At 38.9% G+C, this 12,930-nt stretch overlaps 1 protein-coding gene across 1 annotated transcript in view; it reads right to left on the bottom strand.

The window, feature by feature from the left end:
• LOC117524088 (nebulin-like) overlaps positions 1-12,930 on the bottom strand; it is a 267,815-nt gene that overhangs the window by 31,374 nt on the left and 223,511 nt on the right. Inside the window, 7 exon segments of the mRNA XM_034185819.1 lie at positions 37-223; positions 2,676-2,783; positions 3,220-3,312; positions 6,248-6,340; positions 6,612-6,704; positions 7,469-7,561; positions 9,339-9,431. Coding sequence (XP_034041710.1) covers positions 37-223; positions 2,676-2,783; positions 3,220-3,312; positions 6,248-6,340; positions 6,612-6,704; positions 7,469-7,561; positions 9,339-9,431 — 760 coding nt within the window.

Here is a 12,930-nt window from a genome sequence, read left to right on the forward strand (position 1 = left end):
CCATGCTTAATGCTGTGTGCAGGCTTCCGTGTGTACCAGTGATAGTCTCCTGGTCGTGTTCCATTGCATGCCTCCTCTCCATCTCTACCACGCGCCTCTGGATACCACGGTAACTAATGTCGCTGAAATCCTGAGTGTTCCTCTTCACACGCTCCATCACAAGGTCAGATGTTGTGGGAGTAAAACTGCCCTTGGTCTTCTCAAAGTCCTCATGGTATCTTACCTGAAGAACACAGATTGTTGAAGTACCAAGGATCACTCAAAAAGATGCTGTGATGGAAATAAAGAATGTGTTTAGGAATGAAAGAATAAATTGAGTTTTTGTTTGTTTGTTTGTTTTTTGCATACATTGTGAAATTAAAACTGGTTCTGTTGTTGCACAAGTCTGAAACAGATTTTTTTTATTATCTGGTTCAATTCAAACGATACATACTTCAGCACACATCATTTCTGTCCTGTTTTAGGCCTTTAAGTTCTCTCCTTTTTCATTTGATATAGTATTTATTTTCATAATGTTAATTCATGTAGTTATTATTATTATTGTTGGTCTCACTACTGTCTTGTAAACTTTCATCTTCACTCTTGCAGATATCATTCTATCATAAATCACTCCTGCAACTTTTCTCAGCCCACTCCACCATGCTTGCACTCTCTTATTCACCTCTACATACTCCATTATGCTAGACAGTTGATCCCAAGTATTTAAAATCATCTACCATCACCACCTCTATTCCTTGTGTAAACACTATTCCACCATGCTCCCTCTCATTCACACACATTTAATTTCACCTTGCTCCTACTGACTTTCATTCCTATTCTCTCCAGAGCATATCTCCACCTCTCCAGTCTTGTCTCAACCTACTCTCTTCTCTCACTACCACTCACAAGTCAAGTCATCTGCCAATGTCATAGTCTATGGAGACTCCATGAGTCCATCACCTGAAAACAAGAAAAGGCTCAGAGCCGATGCTTGATGTAATCCCACCTCCACCTAAAATGCATTTGTCATTCCTACTGGGCATCTCACTGCTGTCACGCTGTCCTTGTACATACCATACCCTGCACAAACCTCACATTCTTCTCTGCTACGCCAGACTTTCTCATACAATACCACAGCTCTTCTCTTGGCACCCTGTCATAAGCTTTCTGTAAATGTACAAAGACACAATGTAACTCCTCCTGGCCTTCTCTATGCTTATCAATCAATCAATCAATCAATTTATTTATATAGCGCCAAATCACAACAAACAGTTGCCCCAAGGCGCTTTATATTGTAAGGCAAGGCCATACAATAATTACGTAAAAACCCCAACGGTCAAAACGACCCCCTGTGAGCAAGCACTTGGCGACAGTGGGAAGGAACTGATACTTATCCATCAGCACTTTCAGAGGAAACATTGCATCCATAGTGGGCTTTCTCAGCATGAATGGATATTGCTCCTCACACATCCTTGCCTGTTTTCTAAGCCTAGCTTCCACTATGCATTCTCATGTCTTCATGGTGTGGCTGATCGCCTCGCAGCTCTGTACATCACCCTTGTTCATAAAATTTGGAACCAGTACGCTTCTTCTCGACTTCTCGGGCATCCTCTCGCTTTCAATCAATCTTGTTAAAAGCTCCACTGCCATCTCTCCTAAACATTCCCATGCCTCCACTGGTATGTCATCTGGACCAACTGCCTTTCCATTCTTTACCCACTTCATAGCTGTCCTTATTCCATCTTTACTAATTCCTTGCCCTTCCTGATTTACTCTGTCCACATTATACAGCCTTTCTCTCTCTGTCTCTCTTTCTTCATTTTTCAGCTCCCCAAAAAAAACTCCCTCCACCTTCTCGATACACTCTCCTTGCTTGTCATCACATTTCCATCTACATCAGGCCTCTCCAACTCTGCTGTTGGAGATACTTGTCCTTTCCATGTCTACCTGCTCTAGTCACACCTGGTCAATTAACATTGATGTTTTCAACCTCTCGATTGGCTGAGCACACCTGACTGAGTTAATTATCTGTGGGTGGAGTAGAGAGAGTTGTAAAACATATTGGACAGGTGCCCTCCAGGAGCAGGGTTGCAGAGGCCTGATCTACATGTTTACATCTACACTTCCATTCCACCTCAGTCCCTCTGTCTGGCCAATCAATACAAGCCCTTTTTTGCTTTATTGTTCAACTTCCTGCACAGCTTGATATATACTCTTTCCTTAGCATTTGCCACTTCTCTTAACCTCTTATTCCACATCTGCTTGTACTGCAGAAAACAGGATTTCTCTCACAACGCAACTGTCTAAAGTGAGTAGAGCAGTCAGAGGCTTCATTGCTAATAAAATGCACAGGCATGAGTAAGGCAGTAAAAAGCAAATAAGTCCTTTCCAAAGGCTGGTTTGTTCATTTTCTCTCTGCGTGTGCAAGTGACATAGCAAACCAGTCACACTGTGAAATAGAACAGAATCTAAAGTAAAAGTTCTATAAAATACTGAAATGATCATGATCCAAAATCAATATCCCATATGTCTTACACAATATATTGGCATATTTTCTTGTTGTGTTGGATGTTTAGCTCAATATGTGTAAAATTCACATTACACTCCTTTTTTTTATGTCTGTTGTCTTTTCTCTTCAATACATTTTAAAGTGCATAAATGAAATTTATTGAAGTTAGTAAAAAAGAAGAGCTCACTCCGGAAATGATACGCTGCGTCTCTCTCACACGCCTCATCTCAGGGGTGTCCAGAACGAAGGCAGCCTTACCCTGGACCTGCTTACGGAAGCTGTCAGAGTACAGTACCTGGTGAGCAGAGTGAACAGAATGCACAAGACCAAAGGTGAGGCTCTGTGCCATTTCAAACCCTAGACCAGCATCCACAGCACACAGGGTCCAAATGGTAGGACGACATACGTTATGTTATTGGGATGTCAGACAAATGAATTATTAGGGAGGGTTCTTTCAATTAATTTGGTGAAATACAAAACACAAAGACACGGTGTTCCAGTCCTGAGCAGGAGGACAGCAGGAGAACAACAGGGAAACATGATGAAATGAAATAGTTTCAACAACATGAGAGGTTAGCGATGATGACTTGCTGGTTTGCACAAACACCACAAGTGGTGGAATTAAACACGTTTCTGAGGAAGCTTACTGGGGAGAATTAATATGATTAAGTTGAGCTGGACGAGTGAGTTAGAAACAGGTGAATCAGCAAAAATGGTGGTTCTGAAGATACCGAGCTAATGTTTTCCTGGTTCCGTTTGACTCGCTCCATCTCTGGAGTAAACACCACAGGAGTTCCCTTGGCTGAACTGTCTTTATACAACACCTACAGGACAGAAGGACAGTGCCCCCAAGAGGACAATCAGACACACTGGACAACATACAGATTCATCCTGGCAGACTAATTCTCAAACTGAGAATTAGTCTGGTATCTCTCCATTCACGTTTCATTTCCAGGGGGCAGTACCATTGGAGCCAAACAAAACTGCCTCTAGACAGTATTGGACAGACATACAACCAATCGGAACAATAACGTATGTGGCGAACACGAAGCAATAATCAGACTCGTATCAACAAACATGCAGTCAGTGTAAGGCAAACAGATTTCTTACAAACGAAGGCTTCTTGAGCATTCACTGTTCTTCTTTCACAGACTTTATATTGTCCATGTCAGTAGTTCTTCAGTGCTCTTCAATTAATCATCCCATAAAGCCCGCCCTATATAATATATACACTCAACAAAAATATAAACGCAACACTTTTGGTTTTGCTCCCATTTTGTATGAGATGAACTCAAAGATCTAAAACTTTTTCCACATATACAATATCACCATTTCTCTCAAATACTGTGCACAAACCAGTCTAAATCTGTGATAGTGAGCACTTCTCCTTTGCTGAGATAATCCATCCCACCTCACAGGTGTGCCATATCAAGATGCTGATTAGACACCATGATTAGTGCACAGGTGTGCCTTAGACTGCCCACAATAAAAGGCCACTCTGAAAGGTGCAGTTTTATCACACAGCACAATGCCACAGATGTCGCAAGATTTGAGGGAGCGTGCAATTGGCATGCTGACAGCAGGAATGTCAACCAGAACTGTTGCTCGTGTATTGAATGTTCATTTCTCTACCATAAGCCATCTCCAAAGGCGTTTCAGAGAATTTGGCAGTACATCCAACCAGCCTCACAACCGCAGACCACGTGTAACCACACCAGCCCAGGACCTCCACATCCAGCATGTTCACCTCCAAGATCGTCTGAGACCAGCCACTCGGACAGCTGCTGGAACAATCGGTTTGCATAACCAAAGAATTTCTGCACAAACTGTCAGAAACTGTCTCAGGGAAGCTCATCTGCATGCTCGTCGTCCTCATCGGGGTCTCGACCTGACTCCAGTTCGTCGTCATAACCGATTTGAGTGGGCAAATGCTCACATTTGCTGCTGTTTGGCACTTTGGAGAGGTGTTCTCTTCACGGATGATGCGAAGGAGATGTGTTGCACTGCATGAGGCAAATGGTGGTCACACCAGATACTGACTGGTATCCCCCCCCCCCCCCCCCCCCCAATAAAACAAAACTGCACCTTTCAGAGTGGCCTTTTATTGTGGACAGTCTAAGGCACACCTGTGCACTAATCATGGTGTCTAATCAGCATCTTGATATGGCACACCTGTGAGGTGGGATGGATTATCTCAGCAAAGGAGAAGTGCTGACTATCACAGATTTAGACTGGTTTGTGCACAGTATTTGAGAGAAATGGTGATATTGTATATGTGGAAAAAGGTTTAGATCTTTGAGTTCATCTCATACAAAATGGGAGCAAAACCAAAAGTGTTGCGTTTATATTTTTGTTGAGTATAAATGGTTGCAATTGGTCTGTCTTGCTTTCAGCCTGGAGGAAATGGCCGTGAATGGGAGGAGCGCCAGACCCTTTCATAAAGCGAATTTATTCGCAAAATGAATTATGAGTCTGTTTACCAGGTTAACCAGGATCTCTGCTGTGCAGACAAACATATACCCACACACTTCTGATGCTGCAGCGGGAAGGAACTGGAAATCAACAGAGCAGCACAATGCAGCTTTACATGAAGAAAGCTAGGCTGTGGGTTAGGAAGTACAATATGTCAGAATTGTCAGAGGCCAAAGAGGAGGGGTTCACTCAGTGTGAGGGGTCAATGACTGAGGATTAAATGACTAAAAAGAACAAAGAATGAAAGGGATGAGAATTAAGGGCCCGGTCACACAGCACATGACGATAGCTGAACAAAGAAAAAAGTCACAAAGTCACAAATCGCCGAGAAAAGGTGGAAGAATGATCCTTCACTTCTCCTATCACTGAAAAGCCTGTGAGTCCAGAGCGCATGAAGGAATAAAACAAAACCAAAACGAATAAAAGAAAAACAAAGTGAACGTCAACCTTGACAGTTTAAACAAAATCATAACGAAACATTCATGATGACGTGACTTGACAGTGGGTATGAGAGCGAGCGCATCCAGCCTGTGCTGTCCGCAGCACCTGCAGGTACGGGATCTGGTTGTCTTGACACCAGGTTTGTCTTCACAACAACAACGTGTGCGCACACGCACATCTCAGCCACAAATGGCTGGAACATGCGTGCGTGAATAGTTAGAGTAGTTGATAAAAAGTTCTTGCCACTATTGTTTCTGTATGAAAACATTGCTTTTCACTCCACACATGGACGAGTCACATTCAGCTTGTCTGAGCTTTAGTTATTGATCTGTTCAGATATCTTCAATGTTTGTGCAAGACTTTGGACTTGGGAGGTTGGACGAATTTGGACGACAATCAAATGGAACGCTGACGGTACGGGAACTATGCGAAGGATGAGGAACCGTCAAGACAGAAAGTAAAACGGAATACGGATGAATTGAGGTTGTCGTCGGAATTCATTCACATTTTTCAACAGTTTGAAAATTCTGACAAAGTGGCAGTGACAGGAACAAAGCTGGATGACGGTTAAACGATGTCTCCAAAAGTCAACATAAGTCCAGATTTCTTGTTTCGTTTTGGCTTTGGTGTCCTTCATTAGTGCCGTGTGACCGGGGCTTAAGATTACATTAAGATCAAAGTGATGACAAAGGGAGGGCTGGAGCGCAGAACACTGCAGTGTGTGTTGCTGAAGATGGATGAGATGAGTAATGTGATGAGAACATGAGTTGATGATGGAGGCAGGGGGTAGTAAATGGGATTTTGATGTCCACTCTCAACTGTTACAAACACACATGGATCCACTACCGAGCTGATGTGCCTCTGGGTTTGTTTGACCCGCTTCACCTCAGGGAGGTCTGGTATAGCTGTGCCTTGACCCAAAGAGTCCTTGTACTTTATCTACCCAATGGGTGGGGAAAATACAGTAAACAATGCAGAGCAGGAATCAGATACAAGAGAAGAGTGAAATAAAAACAGCACAGCAACAAATCTCACAGCAGACAAAGACCACAAACTTTTCCAGATACACAAAGAAGCACTTCATGTTAGAGATTACTTGGACTTGTACAGCAAAGACTCAGGAGAGGTGTTACACCAGTGTGGGATGGGGGGGGGGGGGGGGGGGTTTGATGGAGAAAAATGGGAGAAACGGGGTCACTCTGTGGAGTACCGTGCTAATGTTTTGCTGATTGCGTTTAACACGCTCCATTTCTGGCGTCTCTGACACTGACGTGCCTTGTCCCACTTCTTCTTTGTACTGAAGCTTTAAATCAGACAGCACAAAAAGTCAGATATGGTGGTAACACCAAGAAATGCCAATTAGTCTTCCATTCAGAGAAGAGGGAAAAAGCAGGAAAAATCCAGGGAGACTAAATTGTTAAGTATTTTGTAAATGGATTAAAGGGGAAAAAATAAAAACAATCTATTAAAAAGTCAATTCATCAGCAAATGCTGCTGAAAATAAGTAGACAGGAGATGGACAACCTACAATAAAGATGTGTGTTTTTCTTAGCATGAGACAACCCAATTAAATTGTGATATGCTTACTGATACATGGTTGACAATCAAATATTTGTAAAATATGTTGTTCACATTATATTTACACTAAATAAATATCTTTTTTATGTTGAGTCTACCAATATGGTACATTACATAATCACATTTAACCACACTGGTAATAAAACAACAATGCAATATTGTTGTAATGTGGGCAAAATGTTTGCCAAATATGACACTGTTTTATTATTTTATCATTTCTATTATCAAATAAATATTAAATACATATATTATTTATTATAACAGTCTTATTGTTTATTTAGTATTAAACAGTTTTGCATGAGCTAAACAGTATTGTTCAATAGAAATTGTATTTAGTGGTATTTTATTACAAAGTTTTATTGTTGTTTATTATGTTAGAGACTACTTGGACTTGTACAGCAAAGACTCAGGTGTTACACCAGTGTGGGATGGGGGGGGGGGGGGGGGGGGGGGGGGGGGCAGGAGAAACGGGGTCACTCTGTGGAGTACCGTGCTAATGTTTTGCTGATTGCGTCTAACACGCTCCATTTCTGGCGTCTCTGACACTGATGTGCCTTGTCCCACTTCTTCTTTGTACTGAAGCTTTGAATCAGACAGCATAAAAAGTCAGATATGGTGGTAACACCAAGAAATGCCAATTAGTCTTCCATTCAGAGAAGAGGGAAAAAGCAGGGAAAAAAAATCCAGGGAGACTAAATTGTTAAGTATTTTATAAACAGATTAATGGGGAAAAATAAAAACAAGCAATTAAAAAGTCAAGTCATCGGCAAATGCTGCTGAAAATAAGTAAATGGAGGATGAACAGCCTACAATAAAGATTTGTGTTTTTCTTAGCATGAGACAACACACTTAAATTGTGATATGCTTCCTGATACAAGGTTGACAATCAAATATTTGAATAATATGGTGTTTACATTATATTTATGCTAAATGTTGTTGTTACCTCTGCCAACAAAGTTGGAGGAAGTTATGTTTTTGTCCCTGTTTTTGTTTGTTTGTTTGTTTGTTTGTTTGTCTGTCTGTGTGTGTGAACAGCCTGGAGCCCACAATTTTTCATATATCGTTAGGAGATTTTTACTGAAAATTCATATCCTGATAGGCAAAAAGTAATTCAATTTTCAAGCTCATAGATCAAAGGTCATAGCCAGGAAAAATCTTGGAAAATTGGAAAATCCCTATCTTTAACATTGAACAAATTTTCAAAAATTCATAACTGTCAAAAAAGATCAAATTTCTTTGATATTTGAGAGCCTTATATAGAATAGTATCCTTTATCAACTGACAATGTTTTATCCGGATCTGATCCAGGTTGTGGATTTTGTGGCCATTTAAATGTAACATTGAAAACCCCACTGAATGCATATTTTACATTATATCTTAATGAATCATGCCCAATCACTCTCATATTTGAAAGTGAGGTGCACACTGGCAGTCACTATCATCTGACAAAGTTTGATCTGGATCTGCTCTGGATTATAGATTTTGTAGACATTTGAATTTCATATTGAAAAGCCTATTTGATGCACATTTTAGATTATATTTCAATCAAAAATTCCCCAGTCACTCTCATTTTTCTGTTATGGATTTGCCTACACCACCAAAACTGGATGTTATGTCTGTTTGTCTGTCTTCCGGTTATCAGTTGGAAACCAAGTGCCATAAAGCAATGACAAATTGTGCATAGCAGAGATAATCAATGTTCTGTGAAAAATATCTGAAAAAGAATTCAGAAACCAAAAAGTTGCAAAAAAGAACCCCACAACACCACACACACGCACACAAAAAAAATTTAGATTCAACTGAGTGAACTAAATACAAAATTCTGAATTTTGATTACATCTAACTTAGTTTATGAAAAGCATTTTCTAACAACTTTGACCTTGAAAATTTTTTCCAAGGTAAAAATTTGTGGAATTGGAAACAAGTGTTGGTGGAGGTTTGCGCTCTACGGGCGCGGTGCTCTAATTGTTGTTTTGGCTGCTCCCATCCGTAGAGAGTCACCACATTATATTTATACTAAATAAGTGTCTTTTTGTAATGTTGACTCAACCAATACAGTACAGTACAACACTGGTAACAAAACACAGCAAAAATGAAATATTGTTATGTGGACAAAATGATTACCAAATATGACAGTTTTTTGTTTGATTATTCATGTTATTAAAGAAATCATGAATACGTTTATTGTTTGATATAAATTGTATTTACTAATATTTTATTACAAAGTTTTATTGTTGTTTATTATGTTAGAGATTACTTGGACTTGTACAGCAAAGACTCAGGAGAGGTGTTACACCAGTGTGGGACAGGAGGGGTTGGTGAAGGAAAATGGGAGAAGCGGGGTCACTCTGTGGAGTACCGTGCTAATGTTTTGCTGATTGCGTTTAACACGCTCCATTTCTGGCGTCTCTGACACTGACGTGCCTTGTCCCACTTCTTCTTTGTACTGAAGCTTTAAATCAGACAGCACAAAAAGTCAGATATGGTGGTAACACCAAGAAATGCCAATTAGTCTTCCATTCAGTGAAGAGGGAAAAAGCAGGAAAAATCCAGGGAGACTAAATTGTTAAGTATTTTGTAAATGGATTAAAGGGGAAAAAATAAAAACAATCTATTAAAAAGTCAATTCATCAGCAAATGCTGCTGAAAATAAGTAGACAGGAGATGGACAACCTACAATAAAGATTTGTGTTTTTCTTAGCATGAGACAACACACTTAAGTTGAGATATGCTTCCTGATACAGATGAGGTCAGGGGACATTTGGGGAATGGGTAAATATAAGATAGGAGGAGAGAGAATAAGATTAGTAGTTCAGCTATTAAGGAGAAAGATTGTGTATTTCGTGACTAAAGCATGACATTTGCTATATATCCATTTTTTGACATGGCAAATCATTCAGCACTGTCAAAAATATTCCATTTATTAATCCTATTTGCTCAACCAATAACTTGCATCACTTTTTACCAAAATTGGAGCAACTTTAACTTTTGACCCCTGTACAAAATAAAACTGAGATTTGTCACCATTCTTGCTGCTTTTATCAAGTAACTCCATAGAATTCAGTCACAGATAGTCCAAACTATACCTTTTTAGAATCTTTATGATCAGGCAAATAATGTGGAATATTTTTCAATATGATTGGAGCATCTTTTAATTTTGACCTCTGCGTAATTCTTCAATTGACCCCTACCTGACCACCGATTGAAAAGTCAAGTGGCCAATCATTTTTTTCAAAAGAAGAGTGTCTAAGGAGTATTTCTGCCAAATTTGATGCTTTTATCACCATTTGCATGATTGTTTCAGTTATCTGCTGCACTATATCTGAGATTTTTCTTGGCCTGCCACCTCGGGCCTTAACTAGTACTATGCCTGTGGTCGTCCATTTCCTCACTATGAAAACTGACAGCTGAAATCTCTGAGATAGCTTTTTGTATCCTTCCCCTAAACGATGTTGAACAGTCTTTGTTTTCAAGTAATTTGAGAGTTGTTTAGAGGCACCCATGTTGCCAATCATTAGAAGAGATGCAAAGAGGGGAAACATTTGCAAATGACCACCTTAAATACCCTTACTCGTGATTAGATTCACCTCTGTAAGGAGGTCAAGGGTCAATGAGCTTACCAAACCAATTTTGTGTTCTAATAATTAGTGCTGAATGTATTCAAATCAATAAAATGACAAGGGTGCCCAAATTTATGCACCTTCCTAATTTTGTTTAAATAATTATTGCACACTTTCTGTAAATACAACCCCTGGCAAAAAATTATGGAATCACCGGCCTCGGAGGATGTTCATTCAGTTGTTTAATTTTGTAGAAAAAAAGCAGATCACAGACATGACACAAAACTAAAGTCATTTCAAATGGCAACTTTCTGGCTTTAAGAAACACTATAAGAAATCAGGAAAAAAAAAATTGTGGCATTCAGTAGCAGTTACTTTATTAGACCAAGCAGAGGGAAAAAAATATGGAATCACTCAATTCTGAGGAAAAAATTATGGAATCATGGAAAACAAAAGAACGCTCCAACACATCACTAGTATTTTGTTGCACCACCTCTGGCTTTTATAACAGCTTGCAGTCTCTGAGGCATGGACTTAATGAGTGACAAACAGTACTCTTTATCAATCTGGCTCCAACTTTCTCTGATTGCAGTTGCCAGATCAGCTTTACAGGTTGGAGCCTTGTCATGGACCATTTTCTTCAACTTCCACCAAAGATTTTCAATTGGATTAAGATCCGGACTATTTGCAGGCCATGACATTGACCTCGTATGTGTCTTTTTGCAAGGAATGTTTTTACAGTTTTTGCTCTATGGCAAGATGCATTATCATCTTGAAAAATGATTTCATCATCCCCAAACATCCTTTCAATTGATGGGATAAGAAAAGTGTCCAAAATATCAACGTAAACTTGTGCATTTATTGATGATGTAATGAATTTTCATTACAAAATTTTCGATTTTTGAGACATATTGCTTTAAGTTTTCTGTCTTGAGGCTTTGATGTCTTCCTTGGTCTACCAGTATGTTTGCCTTTAACAACCTTCCCATGTTGTTTGTATTTGGTCCAGAGTTTAGACACAGCTCACTGTGAACAACCAACATGTTTTGTAACATTGCGTGATGATTTACCCTCTTTTAAGAGTTTGATAATCCTCTCCTTTGTTTCAACTGACATCTCTCGTGTTGGAGCCATGATTCATGTCAGTCCACTTGGTGCAACAGCTCTCCAAGGTGTGATCACTCCTTTTTAGATGCAGACTAATGAGCAGATCTGATTTGATGCAGGTGTTAGTTTTGGGGATGAAAATTTACAAGGTGATTCCATAATTTTTTTCCTCAGAATTGAGTGATTCCATATTTTTTTCTCTCTGCTTGGTCTAAAAAAGTAACCGTTACTGACTGCCACAATTTTTTTTCCTGATTTCTTATAGTGTTTCTTAAAGCCAGAAAGTTGCCATTTAAAATGACTTTAGTTTTGTGTCATGTCTGTGATCTGCTTTTTTTCTACAAAATTAAACAACTGAATGAACATCCTCTGAGGCCAGTGATTCCATAATTTTTGCCAGGGGTTGTACTAGAAACTTCATTTCACTTCTCAAATATCAGTTTGTTCATTTGCTATATGATATATTTAACTGAAATTGCTGATCCAAACAACCAATGATTTATAAAGGAAAATCATGGAAATCATCAGGGGTGCCCAAACTTTTACATACTTCTGTATTTATACAACACTACACTAAATAGTAACCATTAAATGAAAATCACAAGTGTTTGACCAATTTCAAGACAAGCAAGCACATTAATTCATAGAAATACACAGCAAGTGTTATTTTACTCATGGAAAGCCTGCAGGACCAGAGTTGTAACTATTCACAATAGAACACCTGAAATCTGGGTCACAAAAAAATGGGATTTGCTGAAAGAAATTAAAATTGATAAATAATACTCACCACCTTGTAAATGTTATACCACATAATATAATATATTGATTTAAGTGCATTGTAATGTTCTGTGGTTAATTTTGGAATTTTTGTCTTATTTTTCAGTTGTATATTACATCACAATGTGAATTATAATAAAATATTATTATTACAATATGGTAGATAATTAAAGGTACTGTGTGATTTATTGTTAAATTTAAATGCTTTTCGTCTTTTTAATTTAAACCATAAAATCTGGTCCATAAGTCTGATGCATATAATATATACAATAACGTAGTGTGTTTATACAGTAATCGTTATGTTTACCTAAAGACAGTGGCCATTTTGGAGGCCTTATTCACTTATTCAGTGTGTTTGAACTATTTTTGCTAAATGTTGTATTTTTATAATTAATCTCAAACCCCTTATATTGCATATCTTGATGATGCTGTGTAATTCTTTAAAAACGACATGGTTATCATCGCCATATTGAAAGCCATATTGAACGCCATATTGAATTTGACCTT

Source organism: Thalassophryne amazonica, chromosome 14 (genome assembly GCF_902500255.1).
Source record: "Thalassophryne amazonica chromosome 14, fThaAma1.1, whole genome shotgun sequence".
Lineage (NCBI taxonomy): Eukaryota > Metazoa > Chordata > Actinopteri > Batrachoidiformes > Batrachoididae > Thalassophryne > Thalassophryne amazonica.